The sequence below is a fragment of the Podarcis melisellensis genome (genome assembly GCF_964234715.1).
Source record: "Podarcis melisellensis genome assembly, chromosome: 4".
NCBI classification, from domain to species: domain Eukaryota; kingdom Metazoa; phylum Chordata; class Lepidosauria; order Squamata; family Lacertidae; genus Podarcis; species Podarcis melisellensis.
In genome coordinates, this window is record NC_138531.1 from 41724485 (window position 1) to 41742127 (window position 17643).

The 17643-nt window shown below is 41.4% G+C and overlaps 2 protein-coding genes across 5 annotated transcripts in view; one reads left to right on the forward strand and one right to left on the reverse strand.

Moving 5' to 3' along the window:
• The window catches only part of PHEX (phosphate regulating endopeptidase X-linked), a gene marked incomplete at its 5' end in the record, with an annotated part of 98583 nt that overhangs the window by 70250 nt on the left and 10690 nt on the right, over nucleotides 1–17643 (forward strand). For both annotated transcript variants that reach the window (XM_081909175.1, XM_081909176.1), the window contains 3 exons: nucleotides 722–825; nucleotides 8810–8868; nucleotides 17008–17062. In XM_081909175.1, the coding sequence (XP_081765301.1) occupies nucleotides 722–825; nucleotides 8810–8868; nucleotides 17008–17062 (218 nt within the window). The remainder of the gene's footprint in view (nucleotides 1–721; nucleotides 826–8809; nucleotides 8869–17007; nucleotides 17063–17643) is intronic.
• The window catches only part of LOC309368869 (uncharacterized protein), a 269378-nt gene that overhangs the window by 29354 nt on the left and 222381 nt on the right, over nucleotides 1–17643 (reverse strand). The gene's annotated exons all lie outside the window — the stretch shown is intronic.

The window sequence follows — 17643 nt, forward strand, 5'->3', positions numbered from 1 at the left end:
TACCATACTACTCCAAAGAAGCTCTGAACAACATCAGTCTTTCCATCCCTACAGGAGGGGGGATAGGCAGAGAAAAAGACCCTCCCCTTGCTCTAACTGCACTGAGCTGCCAGGGCTTCTGAAGTGTCAGAAAATTCAACTTGGATTCTTCCTCCTGCTTCATAGGATTGCTTTGTCATATATCTAGATACAAGCAGTGCCTGTAGAATTGCTATTTGAAAAGTATCTCGGTTGCTGAATAGTAGGCAAAAATGTTTTGCGGACACTGGGATTTCTTGGGAAATGTCAGCATTTTTGCAATTCCTGGCAGTCTTCTAAATATTCAACAGTTTCCTGACATTCACATGTCAACAAGTTCCATTGAGTTCAGTGGGGCTTACTTCCAGGTAAGTGGATTAGGGGTTTCAGCCATAACATGTAAAAATAAAATTCTGTAAGGCAATTCCCATTCCTTCAATTCTATAAAGCAATTCCCATCCCTTCAACAGTTGCTGTTTATGGATTTAATAGAAATGGTGCAGCTCTATGGGAATGATATGTTAACATAAAAAAGAAATCTGTGAAGAAAAGCTCAAATGAATTCTTGCTCAGTATCAGAACATTTCAATTCAGAGCATAGGGTTTTTGAGAATGTTTTGCTTTGCAGACATTAAAGTTATTCTTTGTTTTCCTTGTTGAATCTATTGGTTATACTTGCATAACCCTCACATTCTATTCCCAGATGAAGTTTTTAGAAACAGACTATTTTGGCAACGTGCTTCAGACCCGCAAGCAGGCAGCGCAGTCCGATTTCTACTGGCTGAGAAAAGAGGTTCCAAAAACAGAGTGAGTAGAAAAGAAATGCATCATCAAAAACCAGACCCGGTGCTTCATCACATAATTGACATGCGGGGAGCATAAACACTCAGGGCACCATCCAGCCAAAGTTAGGCACTTTTAAGCCTCATTGATTTCAATGGTGGAGTTACGCAGATGCTTAAATCTCACACAGTGAAATCAATGAGAATTAAAAGTGCTTAGCTTTGGTTGGTTTGGAGCTTGATGTGTGTGTTTTCTTTTCTTTTCTTTCAACCCCCCCGCCCCCCAATAATTGAATTGTAATGAGATAGGATTTCTGCTGGCAGTTGTGGCAATTTTGGAATGGTACAATTTTGGTACATTAGATTTTTTCTAAAAATAAGAGGAAGTGTTGCTGTTACTGACTTAAGTTACCTGCTCACCACAGGAATGGTATATATACTTAGCACATAATCTGAGGTCACTTAAAATGTTTTGTTCCAAGTTAAATTGATGCTGTACTTCAATAGAATTTGAATTTTCTCCATATGAAAACCTGAGCTGGAAATACAGATTTGGCTTAGTCTTGGTTATCAAACTTATTATCCTAAAATGTGTTTTCAAATGTTCATCTGGCTTTGACCAGACTGCAAAGGAATGTACTTTTGCATATGAGGAGGAGAGAGCAGTGTGGATGAGCAGCAGGAGTTGGATATGCATCTCTGTCTTTTGCCAGTAATTGGCACACCTCACAGACTCGGCAAGGTGCTGTTGTCACTCACTGCTAGCCAAAGACCTAACTTCAGTGTTTGATTCCTTGCCAGTTGCACTTGTTGTGCTTCTTGTGATCCATGTTTCGCTTTAAGTAGTATCATGGCCCCATAAAGTCTACTAAAAGCTTCTGCAGAGTAGCTGTGTACTGTCTGATATAGGGAAGTGGGACTTGCAAACAAATGTTGCCAGGCACTCCCATTCAGGGTTCCAGCCAGCCAGCCAGCCATGATCTCTTCTAGGATACTCCATTCTATTCTCCTCCCCACTAGTTTCCTGCTGCCCCACCCAACAAGTAGCCAGCATTTCATGCCCACTGAGCATACTTAGTCTTCATTGAGCTGCACTCCTGCCCTCTCCCAAAGCCTGCTGATGTCACCTTCTTGTGAATGAATGGTGCTGTTTTCACTACATAAGGACAGGCAAAACAAAATAAAAAAATTCCTTCCAGTAGCACCTTAAAGACCAACTAAGTTAGTTCTTGGTATGAGCTTTCGTGTGCATGCACACTTCTTCAGAATCTGTGTATCTGTGTATTTTTTTATTTTGTTTTGACTATGGCAGACCAATACGGCTACCTATCTGTAACTGGAACTATATAAGGACAGGCACTAAGAGATTGAGTTTGCTGTTATCAGGATTCTAGATCCTGCTTCCAATGCAGTGATATGGATTTTCCCTACTGGGTGGAAAAAAATAGCTGATGCCTATGAAAACAGGGTATGTGACAGATCTCTGCCTGCACTGACATGTTTAATAGTACCAATCCTGTGTGATGAATTCAGGTATCTTTTTTGGCCCTTTAACCATTGATCAACATTGGTAATATTTGGTAAGGAAAATGGGGTGGTGTTTCATAGCAAGCATGAGGAAGGGAGATCTATGGACTGGAGCCCTTGTGTCTGTGACACTATTTGTGATACTATTCAGAAGCATTAGCAGTGGCTGCAGCAATATAGTAATTGTGATGGAGGAATACATTGAAACTGTAGGAGAGAACCCTGAAGGGATCAGTTTGAGACTATTCTGTGCCATAGATCAGCAAAACGCATTATATTTATCTCGCCATGAGTTTCCAGAGCAGTGAAAAACATTTGCTCCTTTATGAAGAAGGAGATAAACACCCTTGATCCTTCATTCTTGTGGAAGTGGCTATTAGCTGCACTAATATACCCTGAAGAGATTCTTAGTATGATGGAAAATGTCACTGAAGGTGAAATTAATTGGCAGATAATCCCTGAAATATACAAGTTTAGGGCTGTCCCCTGTGAATCATACCCCATTTCTGGCATACTTTGAAATGAAGGGGATTATTCCCTGACTCAGCATGAGGTAGAATGTGATTGAGCTTATCTCAAAAAAATAAAAAAATAAAATAATGCTTGCTCCTTCAAGGACTGCTTAATGTCACCCCTTCTCCACTTGATCTTCATATTTATGTGGCTTAACTCTTTTTCTACATGTGTGTTTCTCAAAATGCTGTATCAATAGAAAATGAGGAGTCCATTGATATGCTGTGCGTGTGACGTGAGCATAATCACTTCCCATCTCTCAGCTCCGACATCATTATCTTCTATGGGCTTGCCCTCGAGCCCCAATGAAAGATAGAGACTGAGTTTCAAGGGGCCAATTAATGCAACGGAAGCAAATGAGTCTAAATTGGGACTCACCAACCTTTTTAGTTCTGGGGGCACTTTTAGATTTTGAGTGGTGCTGGGGGCAACACCCCACTCTAGTCATTTCTCCCTGTCCAGATTGTCCCAACCCCCACTAAGAAACAGAAAGAATGCACTCTTGTGCACCTGTGTGTGTGTGTGTGTGCGCGCGCACCCCCCAGTTTTCCTGGGTAAAAGTTGGATCCAGTAGAATTTATCTGAGCCTTGAAAAGCACATAGGAATTCAAGAATAAATGGCAGAGTGTTCTTCCAACCTCCACCTTCAAAATGTACTTGGGTGACTTCCCTCACCACCTCATTACTGAAGAGGCCATGAGTGGGAAGGCTTAGAGGCTTCGTGGGCACCAGTGGAAGACCTCACAGACCCACCACGTTAGTGACGTGGTCTAAATATTCATGACTGCAGAACAGGTTCCACAATATGTTATCACCTGCGGAAGGCCTGAAGTACTGGAACAGTGAAAGTAGGACAGGCCATATTTTTTGAAAATATATTACTACAAGTGTCTTTTACTTCTGACTTTAAGTACAGTCGCACCTCAGCTCCCGAATGCCTTGGGAGTCAAATGTTCTGGCTCCCGAACGATTGAAAACTGGAAGTGAGTGTTCTGGTTTTTGAACGTTCTTTTGGAAGCTGAACGTCCGACGGGGCTTCCGCAGCTTCTGATTGGTGGCAGGAGCTTCCTGCTGCCAATCAGAAGCCCCGATTTGGAAGTCGAACAGACTTCCGGGACAGATTCTGTTCGACTTCCAAGGTATGACTGTATATAGGTGAGTTGTATGTATTGCAGTTATATGCCATGAATAAACTACTTGCTGATCAGCTACAGCTGCATTTTGGAGCTAACATGGGGGGACTGCTATCTCTCTCCCCTTGTAAGTAAACATGTCCTCATTGCTTCCTTTTGTGTTTCCTTCTGATGGGTTTCTTTGTCAGCTGTCTTTTGCCCCACTGTAGGCTTAGGCTGCATCCTAGTCTCACTTACCCTAGAGTAAGAACCACCGAATTCAATGGGACTTACATCTGAGGAGGAGACATGGTTAGGTTTGCTATGTGTTTGCACACCGGGCCCTAGTGTGTGATGAAACTGGTGTAACAATGAAGCAGCATATTTTAGGGATTAATATATGGATGGGGCGGGCGGGGGAGAGGAAGCTATATATAGATAACCACCTGTACTTGTTTGTTGAATACGTTCTGCAATCTGTAATTTTGGATTTACTGCAAGCAAATTTCTCTTCATAAAATATTTTCAAGACCAAGCCTGGAAACCTGCAGTAAAATTCTGAAAAGATATCAGTTTAATTAGAGCTGTACAAATAAGTCTCTTCACATAAGCTGCTTGCTCTGTATTAAGCTAGAAATTTAACATAATTTGTTAGCAACCTATATTTAAAAATCTGTCCATGCAAAATTATTCTGGGATGTGTTCCAACTCTAATTATAGGGAAGCAAGCATGAAAAGTCAGAATCTGGCTCCATTTGTTGAATATGTCAAGAATATGCCAAATCACCTACACTAAGGTTGCAATCCCATACCGGCTTACCTGGTGGTAAGTGACACTGAACTCAGTGTGACTTACTTCTGAGTAGAGATGCCTAGGATTGCACTGTTAAGTCACTAAAAAGATGCTGGGTGGTATTCAACTAAGTTTTACTCAGCACAAACCTATTGAAATCAATTGACCTGAATTAGTAAGATTTATTCCTGTATTGCAGGGGTTGGACTGGATGACCGTTGGGGTCTCTTCAAACTCTACAATTCTATGATTAATTCTAACATTCTAAAACTACCTAAAGGCAGTTATACATAAAAACATTCTTACACTCAATGATCTCTGGGTTGCCGGGAACAGCAGTATTCTTCTACTACCAAATGCTGGGTAAACATAAATGTTTTCAAATTGCTCCTGAAACTTAAATCATGATGAAGACAGGTGCACCTCACTCAGGAGTGTACTCCACAACCAGGGAGCCACCACTGAGAAAGCCCTGTGATGGGTCAGTGCCAAGGGGGCAGCCCCCAGTGGCAGCACCACCACCAACGCATCCTCTGCCAGCTGTGGGTCCAAGAGGGTTCATATAGTCTATATTTCAGCCACATATAAGCCAAGTGATTCTACACACACTTGATCCCTCCATTCAGGCAAGGAAGAGGCTTGAGTACAGCTCAGGGACACACTCCAGCCAGGCAGAAGCAGGTGAGGCGGGCACAGAGTAGGAATGCTGTGGGTGGGTGAACTGGGAAGGAGAGATGGCATGAGGAATACCTTGAGAACTGGGAAACAGAGCATTGCAGAGTCACATTCAGCTTCCAGGACTGAAGTCCCTTGTCGCTTCCCTACACCAGTTTCAACATCTGTTTACAATGTACACACAAATTTCTAAGCTACCTAGTTTGTTGCATGCACAGATGGGGAGATTGGAATGGAATCGGATAGCACATCCATGCAGTGAAATACAGGCATCAGTTCATCTGCTAGTAGACGTGTGGAAGTTGTTTCTTTCATGGGAATGATTACGTGTGCCAAAGTTTGTCTGCATGAAACAGACCTATGGCAACTTTCAGATGGTTTTACAAGGGGCCTCGTGGTGAATTAAGGGCCTGTCTGAGCAATTGGCATTCTTGATATGCCCAAGTTAGCTACTCCCTGCTCTTATAGGTTAGGGCAAAGTAAGTAAATTGAGGTCTTCAAGTAGTTTCAGAGACATAGATAAGGCTGATTCTTAAGAAAAACACCCCTTTGAAAACCAATAAAATATAGTAAAGGAAGAAAAGGGGGGAAAGGAAAAAAGCATACCGTACTAACTAAGCCAAGATACCACAATCTCTAGTGTTTAATGAGCACTGATGTGAAGCCTGCTTGTGCTCTGGATTGGAGGAAAGGCAGAGTATAAAAATATCTAATGAATAAAAATAAAATAGAATCTTCCTGCCTGTTTGCCCAATAGTACATATGAATATTTCGGGATGAAAAATACCTTTTGTTACACCGATGAACAATGTAAAAAATGCAAACCAATAAACATTTGGAAGACTTGATACTTTGCTTAAAGTGTCCTGAATGTTTGTTGCTTGAAGAAGACTCATAGGACAGAACTGAGGTCTCTTGGTGAAATCTGGTAGAACTCTTTGTGCAAGAACTTAGAAACAGAGAAAGCTTTGAGACAGTGGAAGCAGATATGAATAAAAGAGATAGTGTCAAAGGTTGAGACCATGGTAGAGACTTGAAATGCAATGGCATTTTAAATTTCCAATAAAAATGTCCAGTGTCTCAAATGTTTCCCTGCAGGTCATTGCAAAAGTCATTCATTTTTGTCCTGTGTGAGGGCACCTCTTTATAAGCGCCTCTGCTACTGCATTTCAAATTAGTTTATTTGGCTGCTGCCATAAATGACTCTGAAATTGGAATGCAGTCAACCCTGCTAAATGTTTTCTCCCAACTCCTCAGCATAGATGTCAGTCATCTTCTGGCTTCTATTATCTGACAAAAAATATATATCTGCCATCTTAGTATTTTCTCCTGGTGTGTAAGAGACATAAATCAATTCTTTCTCAATTCTGGTAGGACAATTATTATTTTCAGTCGATAATAATGGATATGTAAGATATTCATACGATAGTGTTCTGTGATGTTTCAATTCATTAATTTCCAGTTTTCCAGCTTTTTCAAAAATATACAGAAATGAGTAAACTGTTTCTTGAGGCTTAGGTGGCCTCAGTGGCGTGGAGTGCCTTCTATCAGCTTTGGCTGGTGGCTCAGCTGTGGCCCTGTCTAGACAGGGATAGCCTAACATATGTCACCTATGCTCTGGTAACATCTAGGTTAGATTACTGCACTGTGTTATATGTGGGGCTGTTTCTAAAGACAATTCGGAAACTTCAGCTGGTGCTGAATTCAGTGGCCAAGTTGCTCACCAGGGCAAGACATTGTATAAAGCCAATCCCAGCCTTAGTACACTGGCTGCCAGTTAGTTTCTAGGCCCAATTCAAAGAGTTTGTTTTGATCTATAAAGCATTAAATGGATCAGGACTGCAATATCTCAAGGACCTCCTCTACCCATATGAACGGATCCAGACCCTGTGATCATCACCTAAGACCCTTCTTCGTGTGCCTCCTCTGTGACAGGTCTGGAGGACAGCAACATGAGAACTGCCTTTTCTGCAGTGGCTCCCCATCTGTGGAATGTTCTCCCCAGGGAGGCATGCCTGGTGCCTTCATTACATATATTTTGAATTTTGCTTATTTGCTTTTAGTTATATTTTGAATTGCTATAGATGACAAGATGATTTTTGTTGGATATTTTTATAGGTTGTAAACTACCTTGGCTACAGTAATGCAGAAACAAATTTTTAAAGTATTTTTTCGAAAAAAAATCTTCATTCTCAAGCACTTGCTCCCCAAAGGACTTTCAGGCTAAAAAGAGAGAGAGAGACTAATTTTTCTCTTTACAGAGAAAGTAAAAAGCAAAGTTACTGAAGTCATAGCCTATGACAGCCCTTAAGTAATTTTCTGAGCAGCTTAGCCCTTAGAAGATTTATTAGACGTTCCCATTCATTGATTCTGGTGTTAATTGATTTATTTGCATTTATTCTCAATCATGAGAGACAGGGTGCCATCAAATGGTTGAAACAACAAGGGCTTTCAAATATGGTTTCCTAATGCACATATTTAATTTTAAATGTTCCAATTCAGAAACAAATCTACACTTCCCCAGATGTTACTTAGTCAGTATGATGCTGCAGTGTGCTTGCAATGGTGAAGCCTGGTCAGGAACAGTGTTGTGCTAGAAGGAGGGGGAGAGAAGGACAAAAAAGGCCACGGGGGACATGGATTGTGAAGAAAAAAAGTTGTGTGTGTGTGTGTGTGTGTGTGTGTGTGTAGGTAGGGAAAGGAGGGGACTCCCTGGATTCCGTCCTGATATTCAAAACACATTTCTGACTGAGCTTCAGCACAATTTTTACCATGGGTGAACATAAAGAATGAAGGGTTTGACCAGAGGAATGGAGAGTGTGCTAGGCTGTGGGACCCTTTTTTTGAAGAGTTATTTGAAAGAAGACATGCAGGGAGGGACACTGACAACCAGGAATAGATTTTTGTGCCAAAAGGAGTGGGTGTTCTAATTGCACATTGTGCTGATACAGGATGTGGGTGCAGTGCACTGTTGTTGTTAGTGATGTCTGGAGCGCAAGTCCATGTGATATTCAGGCAGCTGCAAGTGTGTACAGAGAGTGGGGAATGGATGACCAGATGAAACTGCCTTAAACTGAACCAGACCGTTGGATCCATGTAGCTCAGCATTCTCTACACTGGCTTGCCCATGTTTCTTCATGGTCTCAGGCAGGGGTTTTCCCCATCATCTTCTGCCTGGTCCTTTTAACTAGAGATGTCAGGTCTTCTGGGTCTTCTGGATGCAAAGGATGTGCTCTACGGCCACTCTTTGAACATAAGCCATAAAGTCATGAAAGCAGTGGTGATGATTTTTTAAATATTCTGGTCTCAATTTACAGAGTTCACTATTTTTGTTTGTTTGTCTTGTTCACAAAACCATCAACTCTAACTTGCTCTCACTATTTCTGCAGGTGGTTTACAAGTCCAACTACCGTCAATGCCTTTTACAGTTCATCGACAAATCAGATCAGTGAGTAAAATGTACATTGATTAAAATTACAACCACATTACTTACATGGGAAAAAAGGTATCCCCTTTGCTTCCTCAAATATCAAAGTCTCATCTTCTCTTACCCCTGTGCCAATTGCTAGCTGGTGCCGTTGTGACACTAAGGGCCTATTAATACATTACTACTGCAGTTTAGGAGTTGCTCCAAAGTGATCACGTAATGGCCCCATACAGGAGCCAACTAGAGTAGGCAGATTACATGGCCCCATGCCATAACACTTTCTGTCCCACCAGGAAGAAGCTTATTGCTTTGGAAAGTAACATGGTACCTGCACACACCATGTGGTTCCTATAGAGACATAGCTAGTGCTGCATGAAACTAATTATGCAAAGTGGTTTTCAGGTTTATTAAGGTTTTGGGTACCAGCCACCATCACATCCTTGGGTATTTCCAGGAACAACATCAGGGGTTAAGCATTGTGGTGCAGCTGTTGCTGATGTCTATAGCTCATCAGGAGACCTACTACCAATTCCAGACTCCCATACCTTGATGCTCTTTCTCCTTGCTCCTTTCTGTCTGTATTAGGGAAGAGCAATGGGGCAAGAAAAGGAGCAGTAGCTTCCACTTGTCCTGCTCTTTCCTCCGGGTGGGTCTATGGATCGAGAAAAAATTGGGGGCGTGCAGGGAGAGAAGAGAAAGGGGAAGTCCCACTTCAGAAGTGGAACATCATGCATGCAGTGTTGAATACGAATTCAGTCTTCTGAAAAAAGTTGGCTCAACTTTATGTGCTTCTGAAAAAAAACATGCATAGGATTGGGCTGCTGTTAGCATTATGGGAGCTGCTGCAGATTACAAAGCCAACTTTCATCACAGATGGGCAGGTCCTTTAATGCAGGCATGCTATGCTTCCAGATACCTGGATAGTGTATTTTTTAAAATTAATTTTTATTTTAAAAATAAAATTCTGCTTAAAGGAATTATGTTGCTAGAAACAGACAGAAGACATGAAGGCATGGATCTGTGAAGTAGTTAGTCACTGATTATCGCACCTTGTTTGGCATTGAAACCATGTGACTTTAAGCTTGATAAATTCTCTGATTTTGTTCAGGCTCATAAAATCAGTATTGTTCCTGTTGGTGTTTTAAATAAAGTATTTATATGCTGCTCAATTTCTAAGTTTTAGCTAGGCAGAATTGAGCAGTATTATTTAGTACCAAATTTGTTATGCACAATTAACTCTTCAAACTTCGGTTTCAATAAGGAAATTATTTTATTCTGAAGTTTGGGTTTTTCCTACCTTTACTATGTCTTATTTTATTATGGCATTTCTCCATTTTTATTTTTACTTGTTTAAGGTTATTTAAGACTGATTTTACTGGTTTCTTTGGTTGAGAAAACTGGCTGCCCCTGCTAACCTCAGCACAAGTGCTTGTATGCAGATTCACAGCACCAAATGTGTCTCTCTGATTAGTCATGACTGAATCCTCTGGTATTTTGTTTAAGTTCTTTTTCATTTTGGTATGATCTGGACCCCAGAGCTGCCATGCTATAGCAGATTAAACAAAGCTGTCCCAAAAGAAAAAATGAAAAGGAGAGTCAGGGTTCCTGGTCTGGGATTTCACAGCTAGCTGTGTCTAACAGCATCAAGAAGCCGAGACCTGTCAAACGTAACCAATCAGTCATGGGCATACAAGCAGTTGTTCCGTGCATCTCTCCTTCTGACCTTTTTGTATCGCTAGTGTTTGACCTTGAGATCTTGCTACCTGCTGTTTTCAAGAGTCAACAAATCCATGTGGCATGAACTGCACTTATTTAAAGTTGTCTATTGCTGTATATAGGTACGCAAGCAGCATATTTCTGTGTGATCGCTTGCATCAGGGCTATGATTATACATACCAGTTGCTGGAAACTGCAGGAAGAAGAGGAGTTTGGATTTGATATCTCACTTTATCAATACCATACCCTGAGGGACGCGGGTGGCGCTGTGGGTTAAACCACAGTGCCTAGGACTTGCCAATCAGAATTTCGGCGGTTCGAATCCCCGCGATGGGGTGAGCACCCGTTGCTCAGTCCCTGCTCCTGCCAACCTAGCAGTTTGAAAGCACGTCAAAGTGCAAGTAGATAAATAGGTACTGCTCCAGTGGGAAGGTACACGTCGTTTCCGTGCACTGCTCTGGTTCGCCAGAAGCGGCTTAGTCATGCTGGCCACACGACCTGGAAGCTGTATGCCGGCTCCCTCGGCCAATAAAGCGAGATGAGCGCCGCGACCCCAGAGTCTTTGTGCTTTCAAACTGCTAGGTTGGCAGGAGATATTTACTATATTGACTAATAAAACAAAGATATTAAAGTCATAAAACAAAACATTCTGGCTTTCTCCTTCAATTGCTCGAATGTGGATATTCAGGTCAGAGTAGCTGAAGAAGGTTAAGCCCAAACATTTTGCCTCAAGACCTCACTCGATCCCTCCATGACATACATTTAAAGCACATTCAGAGCATCTGGCTTTCTCCAAAGAATCCTGAAAACTGTAGTATGTCATGTGTGCTGGGAATTGTAGCTCTATGCAAGGTAAACTACAGTTTCCAGGATTCATTGGGGGAAATCATGTGCTTTAAATGTATGCTGTGGGTGTGATCCCATGCCCCATGTTTTTCTCCCACAGGGATTTATACTTTCAGGAAACGAAATTATTGTGGATGAATTTCTGCCCTAAACTAGTGAGACAGTGAAATAATTGCTCAGTATGGTCCAGTTTCTCTTTTAGTGAGATTAAAAAGGTTAAAATTAGTTTTGAATGCCTCCTCATTTTTTTTGTACAAATGCCTGTTTAAATTACATTAAAATATGTGCATATCAAATTGGGCATGTATTTGTCATAGAGGTTCTAGAAGGGTAGCCAAGTAAATATTAAGAGACGTACATGGCAGCATTCTTCCCAGTTAGAAAGGAGGGGATTATCGCATAGTTGCTGGACTTTTTTGCAGGGTCCCCCCACCTGTACATAAATAATCTGGCTAATCAGAAGCTTATTGATTAGAAAGCACTTTAAAAACAGCTCACCAGCTTTCTTATGGCTAATGGGCAGAGTCGTTCTGGAATTTACATGTTCAAGCAGGCTTGCTAATTAAAAGATTCAAGCTGTTCCTATTTTCCTAAAGATTGAAAGTTACTCTTTTGTATCTATTTCTCATCCTTTTGTCTCTGAGCTTGATCTTTGTGGTGCTCCTCCTCCTGGCCTTTCCGACTAATTTTAAAGGTTTCATCCTGTGTGTGTGTGAGAGAGAGTCAGTCAGTTATGCTAATATAGGGAGTTTTGCACAAGAAATATGCTTCCATAGATTTTCCATTTTATTACATCATTCATTGAGTTCTTATATTATTATTTCGTATCATTGCCTTATATGTTCCTTTTCTGATTCTGTTTGCACTCCTCATTCTCCTCATTAGTACTAACTTCTCTGAGATGTTTTGTGTACCCTTGCACATGTATGTTAGGGAATTTGCTTTTTCTGGATTTCCTGGATTTCCTCTGAAAGAGCAAGTGAGCAGTCTAGGGTGCTCTTAGCATCCTAGCACTAGCAATGGAGGCACAAATGGCCTACATGATGTGGACTGCTTTCCCCCCAGCTTCCTGGATAGGGATAGGCTTACCACAGTGATCCATGCACTGGTAACTTCAACAGGGGATTACTGTAATATACTCTACATAAGTCTTCCTTGGAGGCTGGGCAAGAAGCTGCAGATGACCATATTGCACCATATATTACGTCAGATGTCTGATGGGAGTTGGAATCCAATAACATCTGGAGTACCACAGGTTCCTTAACCCTGATTTAAAGATATCCATGTCTCAAAAGAATTCAGGTTTCTTCATTCCACTTTTTTCCCTTTTAATTACCAGCCAAATTCACAAGGGCATTATTGATCTTCCCCTCCATAATCAGTTTGTTAAACTTCAGGTCTTGGTTTGTAACTTTTATATTCACTAAATATCTGCTAATGTTAATATTCATTAATGCATTTATTTTTCAAAATGTACTATTGCTAATTATGTTTGATGGATTGTTTTCACAAGATATAGGGCATGTTATTTCGCTGGTAGACATTTAAGCGAAATTAAAGTTTAATGAGTTTGATTAGCCAAGTAATCAATGAACTAATCAATCTTAAATGCAACCTTCATTAGATCACCCAACTAATTTCACTTAAGTCAAAATTAATTTGGCTACTCTAAACAGTTAAATGATATTTGAAGACCTATTACAAGAAATGAATCTCAGGATTTGATTTGTGAACCATCTGAGCTGTAGGTGTGGATACATGTCTGCAAGCACCTATACAGCACTTCAAGAAAGCATTAAGGTACATTTTACTATATGCCCTTTCCATTTTTAAATGGTACCTTTCCATAATGGAGTAATCTATTTACTATTAATGAAATCAGCAGAGTGTGCAGAGGCAACATTCAGACGCCTACTGGTGGCAAGCACAGACTCTGCGGAAAACATCTAACATGTAGCTTTGCTGAAAAATAGTCACTAATTAGTAAAAAAGAGAAGATTTTTAATGGAAAAAATCAGCAGAGCATGCATGATGTGCAATGCAGAGCTCACAGTTTCTGGCATGGTTTGTGCTTATCAGCTTGCCCCCGCTGCCCTGGCTCTTTCCCAAATGACACTTTATAAATGATTATGATGATTAATAATAATATAAAAACGTGGGTTATGATTTTCCAGTTGTAACTGAGATTCTGGTTGTGTAAAAGTGGGTTTACTCCAGGCAGTTTTCAGAATGGATTGAAGGGGATGCCTTCAAACTCCATCTCATTCTGCCCTAGATATTGCATATTATGTACTTTGTGTTTTCATACTATAAACCACTCTGTACTCTTTAGATGAAGGGTGGCATATAAATTTAATAAATAATAATAATAATATTGGAAGTCCAACATCAAAGCAGCAATTATGGATCCTTAGCTTACCACTAACAGATGATGTGATGGCGACACTCTCTAAAACCCTCCACAGAGCTGTGAGAGAAAACTCGTTAAAATGAAACCCACACTGCCTAGACCTTAATATATATATAGTTATTCTACTGGGTAAAAAATATGTATTTAGTTAGAATGGTTGTGTGCTATGAAGCTGAGATACTGAACAGCACACATGGCAGAAATAAAAATTCACACTTCCAGATAGGCTATGGTTTAAAAATAAATAAATCAAGGAAGCCTTGCTCTCCACACTAGTATAATTAAATTGTTTTTACAGCATAGAAATCAGCTTATTTGACAAGTTCCAAACAACCATAGACCATTAGAGATACTGCGATCCCCAGAATATAAGTTTCTGCAATTTGCCTGTCTCATACATCAGTGCCAAAACAGGTGGCAAAGGCAGCAGGGAAACAGCAGCCGGCAGATAGCAGATGGGCAGGCCAAAGGAACATGCTGCTTGTTGCTTCACTCGACATGAGTTACATTTAGTGTATCCCTTGAAATGATGCTGTAAGGAAAGTGCTGAAAGCCTCCCGTCCCAATGTTCCATCAATTTTTAGAAATGGCTCCATCAGATTAATAAATGAATCGCTTCCTGGTGAGGATTTTTTCTCTTCTTAAGGGGATTATGGAGGCAAGGCTAGCTGGGCTCTTTGAAAAGCAAATGTGTGTGCATTGAAACAATCATCTCTAACAATGCTAACTCTTAGCCCTAAGCCATGTGTAGGCAAACTAAGGCCTGTGGGCCGGATCTGGCCCAATTGCCTTCCAAATCTGGCCTGCAGATGGTCTGGGAATCAGCATGTTTTTACATGAGTAGAATGTGTGCTTTTATTTAAAATGCGCCTCTGGGTTATTTGTGGGGAATTAGTTCATTTTCTTTCTTTTCAAAGTATAATCCGGCCCCCCACAAGGTCTGAGGGACAGTGGACCGGCCCCCTCCTGAAAAAGTTTGCTAACCCCTGTAAGCTGTAGACTGCAAGTTATAGGGGGTGTTTTTGTTCTATCCCTTAAAGAGAGTACTTTTAAGGCATGGGTTTCCTCTGCTAACATTTGCTGAAAGCAAAAACCAAGTAATATGAGATCCTGCAGACTTCTTAACAGGGTCTGTACAGAGTTTGGCATATGGCAAAGCAGTCATACGATTTCCTCTTCATGTGCCCAGTTCACACCCAATCCTGAAGTCTAGGAAATCCATTGACCTGAAAGTTAAGAACACAATGAATCAATCACAGGGACACTTCGCAAACTGTGTGTGGATGTGCAATGCCCACCGTCTAACCCATTTAGGCAAGTGAATCATTGCCTGGCTCACTTGCAGCATGGTGTTTTGTTTCAATGGATTTTTTGTGGTGTATTAGCAGCAATAAATAAAAAAATAGAAGATGAAACCAAAGCAATACCTTTATTGAACTAAATGTGAAGTCAAATTATGTAGAATCCTTCCATGGATGCATATCATATATGACATGACATTGAAAGCCTGTAATAAGGAACCAGATATGGCAAGTAGAGACTGTTTAGGTTATGCTCTCTGCTGCTATTGATCACTTATTAGGACACCAGTAACTCAGTTTCCTCTGCTCTTTAGTCTGCTGCCCTTTAAAGCTCACCACCAAGGAGAACTGCCTCAGGTGTCACCTAAAGCAGAAGTATTTGCCCATTTCCTTTCCTGAGAGATGATAGGTGGGAGTGCTTGGCCACCTTCAACTGTGGAAGCTGTGATGCATCTGAGAGCGACAAAGCAGTTTGGCTTCCTGCTCATGATAACTGGCTGGAAGGAGTCCAGGGGAAGAAAAGGATGGGAAGGATTGTTCCTGCTCTATATAAACAACAGAGAAAGATGGAGCAGGAAGACAAGAGGAGGATGGATGAAACAGGGGGAAATTGCATAGTTGTAAAAGAAGCAGCAAATACCGTATTTTTGCCCTATAGGACGCACTTTTCCCCTCCAAAAATGAAGGGGAAATGTGTGTGCGTCCTATGGGGCGAATGCAGGCTTTCGCTGAAGCCTGGAGAGCGAGAGGGGTCGGTGTGCACCGACCCCTCTCACTCTCCTGGCTTCAGGAAGCTATCCGCAAAGCCGTGGGAGAGCTGCCTGCACCCCGAAGCCTGGGGGCACGCTGAGCTCAGCGCCCCCCAGGCTTTGGGCTTCCCTCAGCTCTCCCAGGGCTTGTGGAGAGCTGCCTGTTCTGGGGGCTGGGGTCAGGGGAAGCTCGGGCTTCCCCCGCCCCAGCCCCGCGCCTGGGGGGGAAATAATTTTTTTCTTTATTTCCCCCCCAAAAAACTAGGTGCGCCCTATGGGCTGGTGCGCCCTATGGGCTGGTGCGCCCTATGGGCCGAAAAATACGGTATACAAAAGAAAGCAGATTATAGGAATGATTATTCTTAGGTCCAAACGTGGCTTTAAGCCCCATCCTCTGACATCCGAAGGGGATGAGAACACTCTGAGCAGTTGTGATTTTCTTGAAGGGTTAATGTAACACGTCTGGGGCTTTGAAGTCTTTTACACATTTTAAAAGCTTGCTGATGGCTCTGTTTTTATCTGCAGGTTGCTTTTCTTGCACGGTTTTATTACTTATTGATACTTCCATTCTGTAAACTGATAAAGGGTAGTATATAAATATATTTAATCGATCAATTAGTTTGCTGTCTTTGACAGGTGGGAGATTAGAAGAGTTCAATATTCCTTTTAATCAGCAACCGCAAGCTCTTTATATCAGGAGCAGACTATACATTACGTGATCACTCTTTTCAAAAAGGAGGCTTAATTTTTGTTCTGAAGGAAAACCAGCTACAAGTCATCCCACAGATATAATGGTGCCACCACTGCTTCTCTGTGTTACTCAAAAACCCACTCACTTAAGCATTAGCTCTGCTGTTTTTTTTAAACTGCTATCCATTTTACAAAAAAAGGGGTGAAAAAACTAAAAAATTAGCTAATGCTTTTATTAAATGTGTTTTAAATTTTGCCTGCCTGGCCTTAGCATCTGGTCCATTTGTAAGCCAATGCAGTGTTCCTGATTCATATATGGTCATGTTAACCATCTGATTAACTCCACTGATCTCAAGGGTGGGAAGTATCTGAAAAGACTTAGAAAAGCCCTGGCTTCAGAACTCAGTTGGCCTGAATTTACTACGCCTCTCTCTTTTTTAAATCATAGGATTCCCAGCAGGAGAGCTCCAGAAGCCATTCTTTTGGGGAAAAGAATATCCCAGGTAAAAGCAAAGTCTTAAAACTAAAATGATGTATGTATAGGTATGAAAAAATAAATAAAAGGAACTTAAAGGGAAATGAACTGGCAAATAATTTGCTAAATGAAATCGGTATATTAGAAATTCTTGAGAAAGTTGGAAAATCAGGAGATATGTGTAGTTTTTGTTGTACTGCAGGGGTCAGAACCTATGACTGCCTGACGACTATGTTCCCTCACCAGCCACATGAAAGTAGTGAGGAAGGCCAGAGGCAAAAGTGTGAGGAGCAAGGGAAGCGACTCTTACTTTTGTACAGTGGGCTACATTCCAGCCATGCAAAAGTCAGGGGTTTCTATGCACATAAAGGCTACACTCACACCATTTATTTTTGAAGGCGCCATGATGCCACTTTAAACAGTCATGGCTTCCCCCAAAGAGTTCTGGGAGCTGTGGTTTGTTAAGGGTGCAGAGAGTTGTTAGGAGACTCCTATTCTCCTCCCAGAAGCTACAGTTCCCAGGGTGGTTTTACAATCAATCCCTCTGGGAATTATTCTAGAGTTGGAAGGGACCATCTAGCACAACCTCCTGCAATGCAGGAATCTTTT